General features: G+C 43.6%; 1 protein-coding gene across 1 annotated transcript in view; it reads right to left on the minus strand.

Moving 5' to 3' along the window:
• Esr1 (estrogen receptor 1) overlaps nucleotides 1–20,943 on the minus strand; it is a 368,654-nt gene that overhangs the window by 23,985 nt on the left and 323,726 nt on the right. Inside the window, 2 exon segments of the mRNA XM_038339005.1 lie at nucleotides 14,381–14,417; nucleotides 14,419–14,515. Of these exon segments, the coding sequence (XP_038194933.1) occupies nucleotides 14,381–14,417; nucleotides 14,419–14,515 (134 nt within the window).

Consider the following 20,943-nt stretch of genomic DNA (forward strand, 5'->3'; position numbering starts at 1 on the left):
ATATTACTGAAGGTGTTTACGAGTTGTTCTTTACCAACAGAACCATTTCCCCAGTCCCAGTACAGGCAAAAACTCAAGAAGAAATATTTGCAAAACACATTTAACTTGCGGGGAAACAAAGACTGTGAGAGTTGAAGCACAGGAGGCAGCCTACAAACGCAAGGGCTGCAGGGCAGGGGGTTTCCATAATGGCAAATGTTCTGCCTTTGACTGAGTCACTCACCCTGCTGGTAAGTAATTGGCCCAGTCTGAACTAGAAGCCTCAGCCCTGGCTCAGGACTCAAATGCTACACAGAATTTCTTAGCTCTAAGGCTTGCAAGAAGCTAGAAAGAGTTGCTGACAGACTTCCTGCCTTGGACATTTGAGATCACAGGAATTTTAATAGTGAAAAATATTAGGAGTAATTCTGCTCTTGAGAACAGGCCAGTGGATGGCGTGGCAACAAGGAACTGATGTGACGGGCGTCTTCTATGAGTCTCTTTTTGTTTTTGGAACAGTCTCCCTATTATATAGCTCTGTCTATCCTGAAACTCACTATGTAGACCAGGCTGGCCTCGAACTCACAGAGATCTGCTTGCCTTTGCCTCTCACATAATGGGATTAAATGTGTGCATGTGTCATCACCTCCTGGCTTCTGTGAGTCTCTCTAACTAGGGACATTTACCCTAAATGTTAATGATGATTACTTCCTCTGATGAAATCATGATGGCTTCAGAGACTCTTTTTCTTGCTGTCTTTTCCGTATTTTCCAAGTTCGGCATTGGGTACCCAGTAAAGAATAAAAATGCTATGAAAAACAGAAAAAGTGCCTCTCATTCCTATTATTTCACAGACTGTGTCAACACCTGAGATGTCGAGTGGGAAATACACCTGGCGAATGGGTCCTTCAAAGAACACAGAGATTGTCAAGGAGATATTACTCATTACTTTTCTCATAATATTTCCATCGTCTCTAAGATGGTTCGTGTTTCTGAGACTCTCCAAGGCTGCGGTTTCGGCAGGAAATGAAGCTAACCAATTGTCATTGGAAATTTATCCAGTGGTTTCTTAGCTGAAAAGAATTCTGAGATGTAACCCATAATCTGAGCTTCACAGCTAATGACAGATGAGCTCCAAAGTTTGACAGGACATGGTTTCCAGAGCACATGCGGAGGGGAACCCCACAAGAGCACACAGCAACACAGCTTCTCTAGAAGGTTGTATGTGCTCTTCTTTCAGAGGCCATAGACACTCATCTACTCCAGTCATTCCCATTGCCATCCCAGCCAGAAGGACCAGAGTTCCGGCTGTCACTATAGAAAGAATTTTGACATTCTGGGTGTCACTCATCACTGTTGTCAACACTAATTCTAAAGAAAACTTCTACTTCTTGGAGACCCCCAACTCATGCTGCTCCCCCTGGTTGTGGAGCTGTCTTAGACGAACTGTCTTAGATGCAACACTTCCTTTGCTCAGATGCTTGTCATGTCCAGCGAGGACCCAGAATACTGAAAATGTGTGGCCAATAGCAAGAGTACCTGGTTAGACCCTGCGCAGACATTAGCAAGAGTACCTGGTTAGACCCTGCGCAGACATTCCTCTGCCCAGGAGTTGTCCTATCTGAACATTGTTGATTTTGTCTACACAGTCGATGGACATCTGTTCATCCATCACCCTCTAGTGAGAAGCTCTGGCTTCAGCAATGGAGACGGAGAGAGGGAAATGAAGACCGGAAATGTATGAGCACAGAGGCTCTAACCCATCTCTCCGATTGCTATTTGCAATCAGAATTTCTGCCAGGACCCAGTATACTCCGATTTCCTTGGGAGGGACATCTAAGTTACAATTCTCATCACTGTGATAAAATGCTTGAGAGAGGCAACCCGTGGAAAGAGTTGTCTTGGCTTACGGTTTGAAAGGCTACAGTCGTGATGGTATGGGAGGCAAGGTCGTGGGACCAGCTCCTGTCTATGGTGATGGCAGGAGCTTGAGGCTGCTTGCTCACATCTTGGTGGATCAGGCTAGAACTCCAAGTCTCCCCACCCCTTACCCCCACAGTGATCCACTTCTTCCGGTTAGATCCCAGCTTCTAAAACCTCTACAACCTCCCCAAACAATACTACCAGGGGTGCATACCTGAGCCTGGGAGAGACATTTCATGTTCAAACCACAGTAGGGAGGTAAGGACTAAGGAGTACAGATGAACAAGACTGCCTGCTAATATGGGCATTTGGGAGTCAGGGGTACACTCATCCATTGCTGGTGGGAATGCACACTTGTGCAACCACTTTGGAAAGCAGTGTGGCAGTTTCTCAGGAAATTCGGGATCAACCTACCCCAGGACCCAGCAATTCCACTATTGGGAATCTACCCAAGAGATGCCCAATCATACAACAAAAGCATATGCTCATCTATGTTCATAGCAGCATTATTTGTAATAGCCAGATCCTGGAAACAACCTAGATGCCCTTCAGTGGAAGAATGGATGAAGAAACTGTGGAATATATACATGCTAGAATACTACTCAGCGGTAAAAAACAATGACATCTTGAATTTTGCAGGCAAATGGATGGAAATAGAAAACACTATTCTGAGTGAGGTAACCCAGACCCAAAAAGATGAACATGGGATGTACTCACTCATAATCGGTTTCTAGCCATAATTAAAGGACATTGAGCCTATAAATTTGGGATCCTTGAGAAGATAATAAGAAGGTGAACTCCCAAAAAAAGATATAGTAATCCTCCTGGATATTGGAAGTAGACACGATCGCCAGGCAAAATTGGGAACTTGAGGGTTGGGCGAGACTGGGCCAAGGGAAGATGGGGAGAGAAAAACGTGAAGGGGAGAATGGGGGGAGCTCGGAGGAATGGGATGCTCGGGATATAGGAAGGGTGGATATGGGAGCAGGGAAGCATATATCTTAATTTAAGGAGCTACCTGAGGGTTGTCAAGAGACTTGACCCTAGAGGGGTTCCCAGGTTTCCAGGGAGACGCCCCCAGTTAGTTCCTTGGGCAGCTGACGAGAGGGAGCCTGAAAAGGCCAGTTCCTATAACCATACTGATGAATTTCTTGCATATCACCATAGAACCTCCACCTGACGATAGATGAAGAAAATGACAGAGCCCCACATTGGAGCACCGGACTGAGCTCCCAAGGTCCTGATGAGGAGCAGAAGGAGGGAGAACATGAGAAAGAAAGTCAGGACCGTGAGGGAACCTCCAGCTGGCGACAGATGGGGAAGGTGACTGAGCCCCACATTGGAGCACTGGACTGAGCTCCCAAGGTCCTGATGAGGAGCAGAAGGAGCGAGAACATGAGGGAGAAAGTCAGGAACGTGAGGGGTGTGTTCACTCATGGAGACGGCGGGACAGAACTAAAGGGAGATCACCAACTCCAGTTGGAATGGGACTGATGGATCATGCGACCAAACCCATCTCTCTGAATGTGGCCAACAGCAGGGGCTGACTGAGAAGCAAAGGACATTGGCGCTGGGCTCTGATTCTTCTGCATAGACGGGCTCTGTGGGAGCCTTCTCAGCTTGGTCGATCACCTTCCTGGACCTGGGGGGAGTTGGGAGGACCTTGGACTTAGCATAGAGTGGGGAACCCTGATGGCTCCTTGGCATTGAGAGGGAGGGAGGGGAGGTATGGGTGGAGGGAAGGGGAGGGAAGGGGGAGAAGGAGGGGCGGGAAGGGGGAGGAGGAGCGGAGGGAGGGGGAGGAGGAGGGAAGGAGATGGAAATTTTTAAATATAAAAAAAAATAAACCATGAGAAAGAAAGAAAAAAAAAAGAAAACTGAATACCCCCCCAAAAAAAAGAAAAGAAAACAGGCATCTCCTCCTGACACTCGTGCCTTCAGAGTCATGGCTACTTCTGTCTGCAGAGAACAGAGAGGCAGAGTCCACTTGATCCTTAGGGGCTTATTGATTTCAGGTAGGGCACAGTTTGAATCCTTTAGCAGAAAAGGGTGAGCTGGATTTAAGGCAAGGTCATGTGTCAAACTGTTTCTTCCAAGCTCTTTGATGACCAGGAAATGGAATGTTCATCCCAGGAAGTCCCAGAAGCAAGAGTTAGCAACATCACAGGAAGTCTGGTTCTCTAACTCCAAAGAGTAATTTAAAATGATGTGCTTGCAGGTTTTCAGTTACTTGCCTTGCTCTTTGAAAATAATGTCTTTTTTTCTTTTTCTTTTTCTAATTGGTTTTTATTGAGCTCTACATTTTTCTCTGCCCCCCCTCCCTGCCTTTCCCCTCCCCTTCAACCCTCTCCCAAAATCCCTATGCTTCCAATTTACTCAGGAGATCTTGTCTTTTTCTACTTCCCATGAAGATTAGATCTATGTAAGTCTCTCTTAGGGTCCTCATCGTTGCTAAGTTCTCTGGGATTGTGGTTTGTAGGCTGGTTTTCTTTGCTTTATGTTTACAAACCACTTATAAGTGAGAACATATGATAATTGTCTTTCTGTGTCTGGGTTACCTCACTCAAAATGATGTTTTCTAGCTCCATCCATAAATAATGCTTTTTAAAAAATCAGTATAGCTCAGTAAAAACAATAATAAAACAAGAAAAAAGCTATAAAAATCAGTGGTAGAATGTAAGGCCTGAAGAGGCTGTCATGTAAACATGCTGACTGCTTACAAGGATAGTTCACTGCCATGGTGTCTGTGCACAAGACAAAAATATATGGCACCTGCATGCAACATCAAGTTCAATTCTGATAAAAGGTAGCTTCCAAAGGAGGTGTTCATGTGATAGCATATGTAGAATCCTAGACTGTGGGTGTTTAGAGTACCAGCAGGGGCTGGGCAGGGGACACTAGCAGCTCCCTTCTCATTCTGGCAACTTTCTCCTCCCTCATGGTCCACAAAGCACAATAGTGTATGGCTATGGGAGTCCTTTCTCAGTGATTCGTGAGGGGCGATCTGATGGCGTCCGTCGAGAAGGAGGCAATTTGTGTCAATGGCTTTACAAATGGCCACGACTGCTTTCTCCTAGCAAATGCACTTCTACTAAAATGTGCAAACCAAAAATTAAAATTGGGCAGAAGATCACTAAAAGTATAACATAAGCATCACTTATAGTATCAAAAGTATCAAAAAATAAAAATGTATTTTAATTGTTCAAAGAGTGAAATACATTGAATACATCCTGAACAAGTATATGCAATTTTAAAGCTTACTTTGGAAAAAATACTCGGTGAATAACCGTGATTGAGAGATGTAAATATAAACACAGTTCTAGCTTTTTATGTTGTAATGACACTTCAATGCTGGATAGTGTTGTATACAGTGGGTCCATGGACTACTATGGAACTACTATGGAACTAAACATTTCTCATTGCTTAGTGACACCGCCACCATCTACCCCAGTGTCGGGTTGTAATGAAACCTCTCATGTTCATGCTGGTGTGACTGTGGTCAGACCTGAGCACAGCCCTCTGCTGAAAAGTGCAGCATACACAGTTATATATACCATATCATATTCATTCAAGATAGTGAAAAGGGGATCTGTTTCTGGGTTAGTGTCTACTGGAAGGTCATTTTCATTGTTGTTTTAGAATGTATTTCTTCTATTTACAAAAGAAAAGTGTTGACTCTAAGGTCATACTCTCTGTTTTGCTTGGGACATCTCATGGTCACCATCTCTTAAGTCAATCAAGAGGCCACTCGAGGCAATGGGCCTGTAGCTTTGAGTTGTGCATAGGAGTACCTTGTGGTAGGCATGCAACATTGAAATCACCCAGGGAAGGATTTTGTAGGAATAGCCCTGTTTATAAATGACACAAGACTATCTGTGGAAATACTCACCTACAATATAGGAGGAAAAGATACTCTTGCCCAGCACCAGACATTAGTTTCAGTTGGCATTATTCTAAATGCCAAATTGCATTAACAATAACCCTACCATGTGAGCAGATGAAAATGTCTGCTTCATGGGCAGGACAACAGAGCACAAAGCAGTTAAGCAGCCTGTCTAAAACTGCACATCTAAGAACTGGGGGGAAGGAGTTTGGAACTCGGGTCTGCAGTTCCTTGTTCTTAACCCTTTCACGACTCCACGGTGTGATGCTTTGAGACATCAACATAGCTGGTAACCTTCAGGGTAATTTTATATTCTTCTATAAACTTTATGCTCTTTAATTACCTAAAGTTTTGTTATCTCAAAGTTATATTTTAAAAGAATCATTTTCCTGCTGCATCTGCCAGTTTCATCAACTCATGAGGCCCTTGAGGTGGGAACCATATACAGTGACAAAGGAGCCACAAGACCCAGGGTAGCCACTGCTGTCCCAAAAGAAAGAGACCAGAAAGTTAAAAGGAGCACCCAGCTCAAACCAAGGCTCACACCCAGAAGGGTTGGCTGACATCAGACCTAAAGGTTTTGTGCCCAGCATCTGGGTGCTACTTTGGTGCCCCAAGGTCTTGAGTACCCACAACCATATGGGACACAAGCTACATGACAACTCTTTCAGGTTGACTTGTTCCACTCCCTTGTAGCTTTTCCTGACTGCTGCACATTGCTACAGTTCTACCTCTCTGGGGCTCTTGGTGAAGCCACACGACTGAGACCCACTATCAGTTACTTAACCAGGGACACCAAACAGCAGCTGAGACCTAAAATATGTTTCTGCCTGGCCTCTCTGGCTTTCCTTGGAAGTCTTGGTGGAAACTGCCATGACCTCATAACTCAACGCACCTGAAAATCCACCACAAAGCATCTGCCTTCAGGATCTGCTGCTGCTGTCACAGGCAATGCCTAAAGCGATGTGAGCCATAGCAGTCACAGTCATTATGGCATTATCAGAAAAGATATCAGGGTATACAATCCCCAAGTCATCCAGGCAACCAAGCCATGGCCACTGCCCAAGGGTTAAGCCTCTAAAACGAATGTGCTCTTGTGGTTGGATTTCTGAGCTTCTCTCAGCACTTCTTTGCATCCCCTGATGGGTTGACACAATCCCATCTAACCCCCACACAGTTCTCTCACGAGTAGTAGCTGTGTCCATATTAATCTTCTTCCCTTTGCTCTTTCCCTAGCCAAGCTGAGAAGTTTTCAGTTATTTCTACTTTACTTGATTTCGTTTCTAGTTCTCACTACAAACCACAGTGACATTCAATATAGAAACAGGTTTTGGTGACTATACACACATGTGGACAGGGGCTAGTGATATGGCTTAGAATAATTTAAGAGCATGTGCCACTCTTTACAGAGGACCTGGGATTGGTCCCCAGCACCCATGTCTGGCAGTTTGTAACTGTCTATAACTCCGGATCCATGAGATATGACACCCTCTACAGGACTCCATGGGCACTATACTCACATGCATAAACCTACACACACACACACACACACACACACACACACACTCTACCCACGCATGCACATGCACATGCAATCAAAAATAAAATAATCTGGTCTATCATTTTTTAACTTTGGCCTTCATTACAGCCTTAGGGTTTAGGCATTATGTATTGAAGTTCTTTTAATAGTATAACAATGAGGTTAGCCTTTTCTCTTACACGATCTTCCCAACTGTCTATTTTTGTAGTTGGAATTCTTCCTAAGACAGCCCATAATGCTCCCCTTACAGTAGCTAAGACCCTCTCCACTTGTTTTTCCAAGTTCTCCCTTGCTCTGCTCCTGGCCCTGTCCCAAAGCTGCTCCCATACTTTCAGTAACTACTTGTTAACAGACATACTTGATGGTACCAAATATCTGCCAGTCTGTCAATCTGTGATTTTGCTGCTAACAGCGTACCATGATCTGGATAAACTACAACCCAAAAGGTCTGTTATGGCTCAGAGCTCTAGTCTGAAGGTTGGGGGTTATAGATAATGAGGTCTTCATGCTGGCAGGACCCAAAGTAGTGCATGGCATCACACAGCAAGAGATATGAAGTGTGTGGGCCTGTGTGGATATTCTCATCCTTGTCTTTCCTTTTTATAAAGCCACCAGCCAGTTATAGTGGCGCCACCCAGACACCTTTCCAAAGCTTCATCTGTGCACACCATAGTCAAGTTTGCCCACCTCCTCTTATTATCTCCTAATGGGATTAAATTTTAACATGTCATATGGAAACCCAGACTCCATGTTTTCCTCTGTAGGCTGCGGGCACTTAGACTGATGCGACCATTATTCTTGATTGTCAACTTGATTCAATTTGAAATTGTTATGGAAGCATAACTCTAGGAGTATCTATAAGGATGTTTCCAAAAAAAATGTTTCACTGAAGACAGAAGAGTTTCCGCAAGTCTGAGTAGTGCTATCTCATAGGCTGAGGTTTGCAAGTGAATTTAAAGGGGCAGCAAGCAATGCTTCCCGACTGTGTCAGCAATGTGACCTGCTTCCTCATGCTACTGCTGTGATGTCTTCCTGCCACAATGGACTGTACCCTTAAACTGTGAGCCAAAATAAATCTTAACTTCCTTCTGCCACGTATCTATCACAACAGTGAGAAAAGTAAGCCATTTGGTTGGCCCTCCCATGTCTCAGAATCTCCAAGAGATCTCTGAGACAGTTTACAGTATCTGAGCTACCAATCTCAATCTTGTACATAGTCTACTCGCAAAAGCATGTTCATTGCATGGACAAACCCTTCACTGAAAATGGCAGGGATTCTGAAGGCCTCCAATGTTCCATAAGTGATTTACTTTATAATAATGGCTACTGTTATTTCTTCTGTTGAGATGAACAAAACCATTTCCTTTATAAAGACACAAGAGAAGGTGCTTGTATTTGGAAGCTGTGGAAGAAATGCACTAGTATTCACCTGTGTTTACATGCATAGAGCAAGGCCACATCCCATACAGACATTCTTTCAGCAGCCATGAGAGTTGTGAGGCATTGGGCTCACTAGGTACTAGTGTACCCGTTAGAGTTAGGCAAAGAGCTTATCAGGGGTCTCCACCCTTCATGTAAACAGCAGAGTCCATTTCCTGAATTGAGACCATTCCAAAGACAGAGGCCAGGTCACAGCACACTTGTGGGAAACTATATCACCCAAGAACTCTAAGGTTGAATCAGAAACTGTCACAATAGAAAGGCTTCAAAAGTTGAGAGGACTTGGCTGCCTGCAGAATTCAGTCAAGGGGACCCACAGTGAGCCACTTGGTAACCATGAAGTGCCATTCATCTCAAAGTAATGACAGTAAGCAGACTCTGTGGTGAGCATGTTTGGCATCACAAAAAAGTCAAGAGATAATAAAATCTTTTCTGATGTGACAGCATTGGCATCCTGGCGATGTGTCCGTGTGTTATTTCCCAGGCCTGCTCTTGTCACGAACTTTTGACTGCGGAGAGTTAATGAATCCTTGATGTTTTAAAGTCAATATATTTTTTTAATGTTCTTTTATCTAAACATAGAACCTCTCTAAATCATTGTTTTATTTCTAAACTTGAAAATCTAAATGCTTCCGAGTGGTTGTCTAATCTAATAACACAGAGTACAAATAATCCAGAATGGGGTGACGGGGGGGGGGGCTCTCTGAGATGGAAACTTTATTATAATTCATCATGAATTAAATGTTTCTTTAACAAGAATGTGGCTGCTCATGAGGGCAGCAAAGGCCAACAGGATTGCATCAGCTTCGCCTCATGTGCTTTCCATCAGGGCCCCATGAAAACAGGACATGCATATTAGCAAATCAGAGCCAGGCAACAGAAGACAGCTGCCCTGCTTTTAAAATGTATGTGTGACATGCATGCTCTTCTTTAACTTCGCCTTGCTTCCCTAAATGAACACCAAAGCTACACAGTTTAGCGACTTTCGTCACTTGGTTTCTCGAACTTGTTTCTCCCTTGGACTTGCAGTGGTCTGTTGGTTTTATTAGTTCTTATTCCTTTTTCAGATTTCTTCCATTGAAAGACAAGAGTCAGTGGAAATTGAGTTTGGGACGAATAGGTAATCAGGGTGTCAAGTTTCAACAGCAGGAGATACTCCAGGAGCAACCAGAAAGCCTGCTGGTGGTGATGGACAGAGGCTTTCAGGTAGCCGGAACTGGCCTGTGGGTCAGGAGAAGAAAAGCTTTGGTCTGGAGTAAGACAGACAGGAGAGAGAGCTGGAAGCAGGAACTGGAGGAGCTCTCTGGGATCCGCTGGATAAGTTAGCAGAGACTGAGTTAGACGACAGTGAGAGAGGTTCTCTAGAAGGCAATATACAGAACTGTAGGGTGTGTGTGTGCGTGTGTAGGTGTGTATGCGTGTGCATATAAGAGGTGGCTCCAAAAATTATTCATTATGATAGACATAATTGATAAATTGAATTGAAGGCTTAACTCCACATACATGACTTTTCCAAGGCTGGTAAAACACACACTGACGGGTTAGCAACCTGCCCAGGAGTTTTTGGAAGGGGCTTGAGGCTAAGAAGACACATGAGTAAGTGCCGTGCATGGATCCTGCAGTTTTGCCTCTGTGGTCTGTCAAAACAAGGTCAAACCCATCAGATCAAAGTCATCCTGCATCAGTTAAGCAGCACAATTTACGAAGTCTTCCGGTAGCTGCTACAGTCCCTGCTACTATTAACCTCGCATCTCTCCACTTTTTGGGGAGCCTACCTGGGGGATTTCAAACTGAAACATTTCATTATAAAAGTCAGAGATCCATTCAGCTGAAGCCAGGTTCTCACCCTTACAATGAGAGTTTTTGTGGTACATGGCCTTCTGTGCTCCGCTAACTGTATCCTCCATCTTTACATCATTGTCCCCCTGTCCTCAGTAACCCAAGGAAGGCATGTACTTCAGAGTGAGAGGAAGAGCCTAGAAAGATAGCAATTCTCCAGGCCATGCCCCTGCAATGTTCAGCAAATAAACATCTATTAAGGGGTTAAATGAGCCAATGTCTGTTGACAATATGTGGCCCCAACACCACGAGAAACACAAAATGAACAACAAACCATTCTTAGGGAAATTGGGAAAAACACATATAAAGAAAGGGAGAATGATTCTGCTTAAAGAGACAAAAACCACACAAAATCAGAACATTTATTTGGGTATGTTTGACAACGAAGACCTCGGCAAACTGCTGTAAATATAGAATTACTGAAGAAATGGATGAGAGCTTCTTAGGAAAGAAATAAAATTGGGCAGCTATTGAAGGGCTAGATCATGTGTTACTTAGAAGCCAAACAGTCCAGAGAAGGCGGACTTGCTATGGAGCTGGGTCTGGAGGCAGTGGGATTGTCTGAATGACCCTGAAAGAGAGCTGATACACACTGGACAGAAGGAGGCGTGCAGCCAGGTGCGGCAGGTGCTTCTCAGCCTCCTCGCGAGGCTAGCATGCCCGCCCTTCCTCTCCCTTCCACTCCTCTGCAGGCTCCTGCCCTGAGTTTGTCTGCCCTCTACCTACTTGTCCTCCTCTTGGACTCTGTCCAGTTAGTTCTCACAAAGCCTTGAAGCTGGCACTGACTTTTCGCTAAGGACTGTCTGCATTAGCCACCTCTCTCCTTCTATGTGGGATCAATGATTCTCCTATGGATGATCCTGAGCTTTTGCAAGCAAGTAAATCATTCCAAATAACACAGAATTTGTCTTCTCCTAAACATCTGTGAGGAGGTCTTCTGTGGGAATTCTGGCCTCTGGAGACCCTCTTGAGGCTTCTAGAAAGACATTCTGAACAGGCCCTCAAAACAGTCCTTCTCTTCTCCCGATTCTGCCTCCAAACCAAAGCCACTGTGAACAAACTCTCAGAACTGGGTAACAGAGAATTGGCACAAGACATGAGCTTCCTTCCTCCCAACCCCCGAGGCTTAGCCAGAGATGGGCAGCCATATTCTATCCAGGTTCCCTGAGTCACAGCCTGTGTGGCCTCTGTCAGAGGTTCCTGGAGTCACAATCTCATGAGAAGTCAAGAGTTGTCCCAGTTCAAAGTCATGAGTTGGTTAAGGTTTTAGAAACATCTGGAACTCCTAGAGTTGTGATGGTGTGTGGAGTGTGGGGTGGAGGGAGGGTGCTGGGGCGGTAATTGATGGCAGTACCCTTCCTGTGGCAGACTTCTCTTTTTTTCCACTCTGAAAAGGCTTCCCAGTACTGGCCCATTGTGTCTCAGAGTCTCGTCGTCTTTGGCTCCGCTTTTCCAGGAACAATAGCAGACACGAGGAACTGTGCAAGGCACAGGCCCGTCTTTCTAGAACACAGCTCACTTTGTGGTGAGAAGAGTGGCTTTGCCTGTCAGGGCCGGGCGGCTGCATCTGCCTCCTTACAGCTCTCCTGAGCCGGCAGTACTGACCTTGATGGCAAAGGCAAGCGCTACCCAGCATCTCACGAAATGATAACCCTCAGCTCTGCAGTAGACAGAGCCTTTTATTTCCAAAACAGTGTCCCACCCCTTTAAGGGCAAGCATGTATACAGAACTTCTGAGATGTAGGGTAGGAAAAAAAGTCAGGGGGTGCAGGCTTGACCATTCACAAAGATTGAGCTGGGACCCCCAATTCTGGAGTAGGAAATACAGTATGAGGCTCCGGGTCAGTCTTATAAAGGATTTCTGGTGAGACCTTAACATTTTATTCCACTGGGTTATAAAAATTCAGAGCCCACAAATCTAGTGTTTCATCTTTAATTTTTGCAATAATATGAAACATACATCCGCACCACTGTAAGAACAGAAACAACAGAACAGTAGGAAAGGAACGCATGTGTGTGGGAAACCGTTTTTTTTTAGGACCACAGGTATCCACTGGGCTTATTCTACAACTTAACTTCCTGTCCCTGGGGTATTCTTTTCTGATTAGAGTAGGAGTACAAACAAACAGAAAAGAAGTTCCCAGCACTTGTCAGGCATGCTGTCCCTGAAGTTAACAGATTGCCCACATGCGGGCTGTCGGCACGTGCCAGCCCTCCACTGAAGAAGGAGCCGGATCGGGACCTGGCGCCGTGCAGGCGAGTGGCTCTCCTCCCAGAACAGTCATCCAATAAAGAGCCATTGTGGGATCTGGACCCTTTAACGCGCAGGACAAACGGCTCAAATGAGAAAGCACAATGCTCGTGAGTGGGCCTAGGAACTTGAATGCAGCGTAATCACTTCCAGAGTGGCCATCGCGCCGTATTATGTTTTCCATGGAACTTCGCTCCCCAATTCAGTCCTTGCCTAGAGTAATAGTCCCAATTTCCGTTTCTCGGTTGATAAGTGAAGATGATTGCCGTGATAACTATTAAGGAATATGGGTGCCTAGCGCTGGTGGGAAACCCAAGTAGAAAATTGTTGGGGGGGAGATGGGGAGGGTTTGGGGTTGTGAGGAGGAGACAGACCTTGGGGATGGAGAACTGATTCACTCTGGGTACGATCATTCCGTGGCTCTACTTGAGAAATCTGAGACCAAGGATGGGGTGAGGAACTAAACCAGGTCAGAGGCTTGAGAACGGATGTGATCTCTATGAGAGGGGGACACTGAGATACAACAAATAGAGCTGCAGAACAGATGGCCCTGGTTAAGGGCATCTACATGGCATTCAGAGGGGCTGAAATGGTAAGAGTGCCAATTCAGGCTGAGCCACAATTTCTATCTGAGTGACCTGCGGTGACACCCATGTCTAATAGCCAACCCCAGAGAAAAGAAGAAAGAAAGAAAAAAGAAAGGAAAGGGGAGGGAAGGGGAGGGGAGGGGAAGGGAGGGAGGGGAGGGAGGGGAGGGGGAGGGAAGGGAAGGGACGGGAAGGGACAGGGAAGGGAAGGGAAGGGAAGGGAAGGAGGGAAGGGAAGGGAAGGGAAGGGAAGGGAAGGGAAGGGAAGGGAAGGGAAGGGAAGGGAAGGGAAATGAGGAGGAAAGAAAACAGAGCAGATAAGCAACAAGTGCTCCTAGCTTGGCTTCCTCAGCTGAGGCCTGTGTAGGGACAAGAGCCCAGGGAATGCGAAACCACTCCACCTGAATGACAGGGCCCTTTCAGAAGCCTTTGTCTGTAGCCCCTCCATAGTCTCCAGTTGAGGATGGTTCTATCTATTTTATTTTTCTGAAACTTTACGTCAAGTGTATCTTAATCAGTTTAACAGAAACATGTTCTGTCTCCAATAGCTCTCTTTCTTTATACTGCTGACATCATCTTTCTTATTGGTGCAAGGTATTGAACCAGGGCCTTGAGCCTGCTAAGCCACACATCCACAGATGAGCTGCGCATCCAGCACCCTGTGTCATAACTTGAAAGGATTACTCCTTAGTCTGGCTCCATTTTAGCATGTAAAACTATCTACAGACACACAAACATTTTTCACATACCATATTTGATCAACATGGCTCTGTGTCTCTAATTAGAATGATGATGAGGTTATTTCAAATACTTGTCATTTCTTTCCATGTCTAACATTATGCTTTATATTGAGTAAATTTGCTCTAGTTAAAAGAAAATTACAAGTAAACATTTCTCCCGGAAACCCACCATCAAATTCTTTCAGGTTAGCAACTCACCAGAATTCAGCAAAATGATAGACTTGAGGCACACAAACCTCCTCTCCTTGCAGGTTCATCATGCGGAACCGAGTTGACGCAGCCAGCAGCATGTCAAAGATCTCCACCATGCCCTCCACACATTTACCCTGGTTCCTACAAAAAAAAGGTTAAAAAGCATTAAGGTACAGAAAACCTTCCACAAGATGTAAGGTTCACATCCATAAAACTCTCCCAGCCTCCAAATTGTAGTGAACATTGGCAACCCACTTTCTTTCAGCAAGTGTGAACATCCATTTAAATTTGAGAAGGCAAGATAGAAAAATGTTCTTATCAATAAAACTTAAAATTATTACAAGAGTTCTGATGTCCAATGGCAAAATCTGCTATTAAATGAGGAGTTCTCTGGGTTTATGGGTAATCAAAGATACTTATGGTCCGGGGTGTGATGATGGAGCTGCTGCTACATTGTAGACATTTGCACATATTATAGGGATGAAGAAAGATCCTGCATCCTAAGATGCTTATGGGTTTCATTCATATGCAGTATCCTCCATCCATCTTGGGATGCTCTTTGGGACCAGGAAAACCAAAGCACCTATATGGACTGTGTCACTGATGCTACATGGTTTAGCCAGTGACATTCAAGTTTGCCCTAAGAGATGCAGGATTAATTCAGGAAAAGAGAATGCATGATTGGAAGAGAGACATGCCTTACCATGGAAGGGCACAGAGTGCTGCATTGGAATTGAGGAGGACAGAGGGAATAAATCTGTAAGAGTTGGGAACTGTTGGTCAACTTCATGTATTCTATGTCACTCAGGGTAAGGCAGGCTTTTATCTTGTACCATAGACTCAGCTTCAAGAATTAGTGTTAGCCAGTGATCTCACTGAAATCAGGAACAAGACAAGGTTGTCCACTCTCTCCATTTCTATTCTGATGGAGGACTCTCATTGGTTAATAAAGAAACTGCCTTGGCTTTTTGATAGGGCAGGATTTAGGTGGGTGGAGTAGACAGAACGGGATGCTGGGAGTGAGGCAGACACCTTGGGCAATCACCATGCCTCTCCTCTCTGGGCAGATGCGATGAAGCTCTGGCCCAAGAAGGACGTACACTAGAATCTTCCTGGTAAGCCACCACCTTGTGGTGCTACATAGATTATGAGATATGGGTTAAAGCAAGATATATGAAAATTAGCCAATAAGAGGCTGGAACTAATGGGCCAGGCAGTGTTTAAATACATTTGTGTGTTGTTATTTCGGAGCATAAGCTAGCCAGGCAGCTGGGAGCAGGGCAGTGGGAACACGGCCTGCTGCTCATCACTACACTATTCAATACAGTTCTTGAGGTCCTAGCTATAGCAATAATACACCAAAAGGAGATCAGGGAAATGCAGATTGGAAAGAATAAGTCACACTCTCACTATTGCTGATAATATGATAGTTTACATAAGTGACCTGAAAAAATTCCACCAAGGAACTTCTACAACTCATAAGCATTTTTAGTAATGTAGCAGAATACAAGATTAACTAAAAAAAATCAGTATCCCTCCATTATACAGATAATAAATGGGCTGAAAAAGAAATCAGAGAAACATAACCCTTCATTCACAATAGCCACAAATAGCATAAAATATCTAGGATTAACTCTAACCTAACAAGTGGAAGACTTGTATGACAAGGACTTTAAATCTTTAAAGAAAGAAATTGAAGAAGATACTAGAAAGTAGAAAGATCTTCCATGCTCTTGGGTAGGTAGAATTAACATAGTAAAAATGGCAATCTTACCAAAAGCAATATACAGATTCAATGCAATGCCCATCAAATCACAGCAAAATTTATCACAGATCTTGAAAGAATGGTAATCAACTTCATATGGAAAAGCAAAAAACCCAGGATAGCCAAAACAATCCTGTACAATAAAAGAATTTCTGGAGGCACCACAATCCCTGACTTCAACTCTATTACAGAGGTATAGTACTGAAAACAGCCTGGTATTAACATAAAAACAGACAGGAAGACCAATGGAACCGAATAGAAGACCCAGATATTAATCCACACTCCTTTGAAAACCTGATTTTTGACAAAGAAGCAAAAATATCAAATGAAAAAAAGCATATTTAACAAATGGTGCTGGCATAACTGGATTTCAACATGAAGAGGAATGAAAATAGATCCATATCTATCACCATGCACCAAACTCAAGTCCAAATGGAGTAAAGACCTCAACATAAAACAAGCCACACTGAACTCATAGAAGAGAAAGTGGGAAGTACACTTGAACACATTGGCACAAGAAACCACTTCCTAAATATAACCCCAGCAGCACAGGCACTGAGAGAAACAATTAATAAATGGGACCTCCTGAAACTGAATAGCTTCTGTAAAGCAAAGGACACAGTCAACAAGACAAAATGGCACCCTACAGAATGAGAAAAGTTCTTCACCAACCCCACATCAGACAGAGGTCTGATCTCCAAAATAGACAAAGAACTCAAGAAATTTGTCATCAAAAGAACAAACAATTCAATAAAAACAGAGAACTCTCACCAGAGGAATCTAAAATGGCTGAAAGACACTTAAGGAAATGTTTAACATCCTTAGTTATCAGAGAAATGCAAATCAAAACAACTCTGAGATTCTATCTTACACACCTGTAAGAATGGCCAAGATCAAAAATACTGATGACAACTTAAGCTGGATAGGTTGTGGGAAAAAGGGAACACTTCTGAATTACTGGTGGGAATGCAAGCTGGTACAGCCCCTTTGGATAGCAGTGTGGCCGATTTCTCAGAAAATTAGGAAACAACCTTCTTCAAGACCCAACAATATTACTTTTGGGTATATATCCAAAGGAATTCTCATCATGCCACAAGGACATGTGCTCAACTATGTTTATAGCAGCATTTTTGGGCATAGTGAGAACCTGGAAACAACCTAAATGCCCCTTAACTGAAGAATGGATAAAGAAAATGTGGTACATTTACACAATGAAGTACTACACAGCAGAAAAAAATAACATCTGAAATTTGCAGGCAAATGGATAGAGCTAGAAAACATCATTTTAAGTGAGGTAACCCAGACACAGAAGACAATTATCATATGTACTTACTCATAAGTGGTGTTTAAGCATAAAACAAAGAAAATCAGCCTACAAATCACAATTCCAGAGAACCTAGTCAACAAAGAGGACCCTAAGAAAGACATACATGGATCTAATCTACATGGGAAATAGAAAAAGACAAGATCTCCTGAGTAAATTGGGAGCATGGGGACCATGGGAGAGGGTTGAAGGGAGGGGACAGGATGGGAGGAGAGCAGAGAAAAATGTATAGCTCAATAAAATCCATCAAAAATAAAAGAATTAGTGTTAGCGACTAGTAAATGATCAATCTCAAGGGGCTATCACATGCACCTGTAAGTTACCTATGGGGCTGGTTAAGAAATTAAATGAGATACTATATATATATAAACGAAATTAATCATTTTGAGGCCTGATGTATTTAAGGAACTGAAAATATTGGAAAAATCTAAAAATAATCTGTGCATGAGCACAGATTTACACAAGCCATTCAAACATAATCACAAATGCTCCCATGAGCATTAGGTTTTGCTTTAGTCTCAGAGTTCCCCACTCTTCTCAACAGAGGAGTAGCTTTAACACTGAACCCAATGCCATGTAGTCAGGTGTCATTGGATGCCAACACCTTCTGAGAAACTCATCTGTAATTAGGCAGTTTTGTCTAAGTAAGATAGCCGTGATGGCTCTGAGTGATGCCGTCTTGGGGGACCACGTTGGGCATGTGGCCCACAAAAAGACTGTTAGCAGGGCATGACAAAAATCTTCTGAGCCACCTCCTTCTTCCCTGGCATGTACTTTGCTTTCAGGCCTTGTGCTGATGCAAGAATTCATTAAGAATTAATCTTCATGTTTGTCTCTGATGTCGTGTACAGAGAGCTCGAAAACAAACTTCTAGAAATGGAATTCCTAAGTAAAAGGATATGCTTCTTGATTTTGGTAAGCTACTTGAATATAGCATTCAAAAAGCTTATTATCTATAAATTCAAAATAGATAGAAAAAGCTTTTCTTTCTTTCATCCTGAGGTTTATATATGTAGGCTTCCCACAGATTAAGAACATTATTTTACTATGGAGCTACATTGGCAGCCCTGTGGAGTATATTAACATGACATTTTCTCTGACCTTCCTGTTCTTATCCTTTGCCTACATTTCCCCTTGGGGTTGTCAGTCATGTTCATATTGATTATTAAGAACTCTTTCTATATTGCAGCCATTAGTCTTGCGCTAGAGGTATCTTTCATGGTTTGTCATATATTTCCTTCGATTTTGTTCTTGGTATTTTTCTTCTCCAAAATACTCATTGCAGGCCCAAACTTTTCACTGATAGTTTTAAACAAAATGGGTCACTACCCATTCTGTTAGCATCCAACAATTCTCTTAGGCTTCCTTCTAGTGGAAGGTCTGCACGTTTTGGTATCAGTCTTTGATCATCTGAAATACTTTCATTTTCTGACAACTCTATTGAGCTAAAGAATACCATAGAGCCATCCATTTAAGAAGTAGACTTCATGAGATTTCATATGATCACAAAAGTACACAACCAGCCTTTGGGTATTATTTTGGTTCAACAGATAAGATAGGAGTGAGCTTAGTATTTTTCTTCCAGGGAGCAAGCATTTTATTACTGTCACTTACGGAACTTATTGTCACTTTATAATGCTGACTTGTAATATGCAAGGGATTTTTGATACATTCATGCACATCCAGCACAGTTAACATGTTGCTTTTTTCTCATTTTCTGATAAAAAATTTAGACTCAAAACTGGTAAATCAAACTATACAGCTCTACCAAACCAGAGGACAGAATATCAATAGCACAATTTCTTTTATCTTCCTTTCTTGGTCTACGTTAACACATCCCACAAGGTTGAACTGGTATTTTGTACCAGTTGTTGGGTTAGACATCAGAGTAGGACAAGAAAGGCAAGAGTATCCGTAACGTGAAGAACGGAAACAAGATGGCAAGGAGAAAGGCAAATACCATGTGATGGATATATTCCTTTAGGAGGTACGAGAGCTTCTACATAGAAAGCACATCCCCCAAATGCAATCTAGATCGATAGTCAAGCAACTGGTTTAGTATTCTCAGACTAACTTTACTGAGTTATCACATGCAATGGAGTGTCCATGCACAGGGACAACATTTAAGTGTCTGGCAGAGAAAGCCTGATAATAGAGGAATGTGTCTTTAAGAGAGTGCTTGGCCACTGAACCCGAATATCAGAAGTGCCACCTGCACTTAGATGTAGATAGGAAATATGGATGGTTGGGGGTTTAGGAGAAGGAAAGAGGAACCTTTGGAAGCTACACTCTTGGACCCTAGGGTGCGATTGGTGATCACATCAAAGGATCCCTTGGCTGTGGCAGGAGAGTGCAGACCACAGGTGGCTTTTTCTTGGTACACAGTTCCTTTTTTAAAAAGTCGTACATCTTCTGTCTAGTGAGACGAATAAACAAGGATGGGGAAATGTTTGAGGGATGAAGCTTTAAAAATAACTACTCACAGCCAAAATAGAGAAATGTTCCTTTCTCAGTATAAAGTCCTCTGTTCACTTAACAGACTGCCACAGCGGCAGGGGAGGGAGCCTGGGTGTGGGAGGGAGCCTGCACACACCCGCTGTGAGCAAAAGTTCAGCTCAGAAAACCGAGAAAGGAGAGGCTTAGCAGCTCTCCCTTCTCAACAGTCTCCCACATTTTCCCCTGAGGAGCTTTTCTTAACTCCTCCTGCCCCTTCTGGCCTGACTATCCTGTTATTCCTAACCGGTAATTATTACCTGGAGATGCGCAATGCTTGTTCCCCAGTACCTGTGAGAGAGCAGCGATGGTTGCATTCTCAGATTCTCAACTCAGTTCTCGTGTGTGTGTGTGTGTGTGTGGTGTGTGTGTGTGTGTGTGCGGTGTGTGTATGGTTAGGCATGTTGAGGGAACACACAATGACCCACTAACCCCAGAGGCAAAATCACAGTGTCGCCACCTGCGGTACAAATACACATGCCTCATGTTTAGGAGTCCGAGTCTGAACTTTGAGGGCTCCTTGGAGAATATTCAACGGCAGATGAAACAAAATTGTCTACACCAGGCTATGAGAGATGAAAAGAAGTTATACTGACACCTGCATAAGAACAAACTCGCTTCCCTTTTCAACAGGAGCAACTCTGTAAACACTAGAGCCATCTACCTCTTGTGAACTAAATAAAAATTATGCATCCCCACGGTCCCACTGATATGTTCTGCACATCACAGAACGCTGGCTGAATCCTGATGGCTGGATGATGATATGGCCACCTATGGACTAGTGTTCGTGCTTGGTGATCCAGTTAATAAGCTGTGTACCAACTTGTGTGCCAGCACAAATCTGTGTGTACATCGAAGGCACAGGCAGGTTCTTGTCACCTGGCTCTTCTCAGCCCTGTTGGCTGATGTCCTTGCACATTGCGGTCAGAGCTTTTTCAAAGTCCTGCCAGAATGTTTCTACACTAATATCAAAGAGAAAATCAGACC

The sequence above is a fragment of the Arvicola amphibius genome, chromosome 8 (genome assembly GCF_903992535.2).
Source record: "Arvicola amphibius chromosome 8, mArvAmp1.2, whole genome shotgun sequence".
Lineage (NCBI taxonomy): Eukaryota > Metazoa > Chordata > Mammalia > Rodentia > Cricetidae > Arvicola > Arvicola amphibius.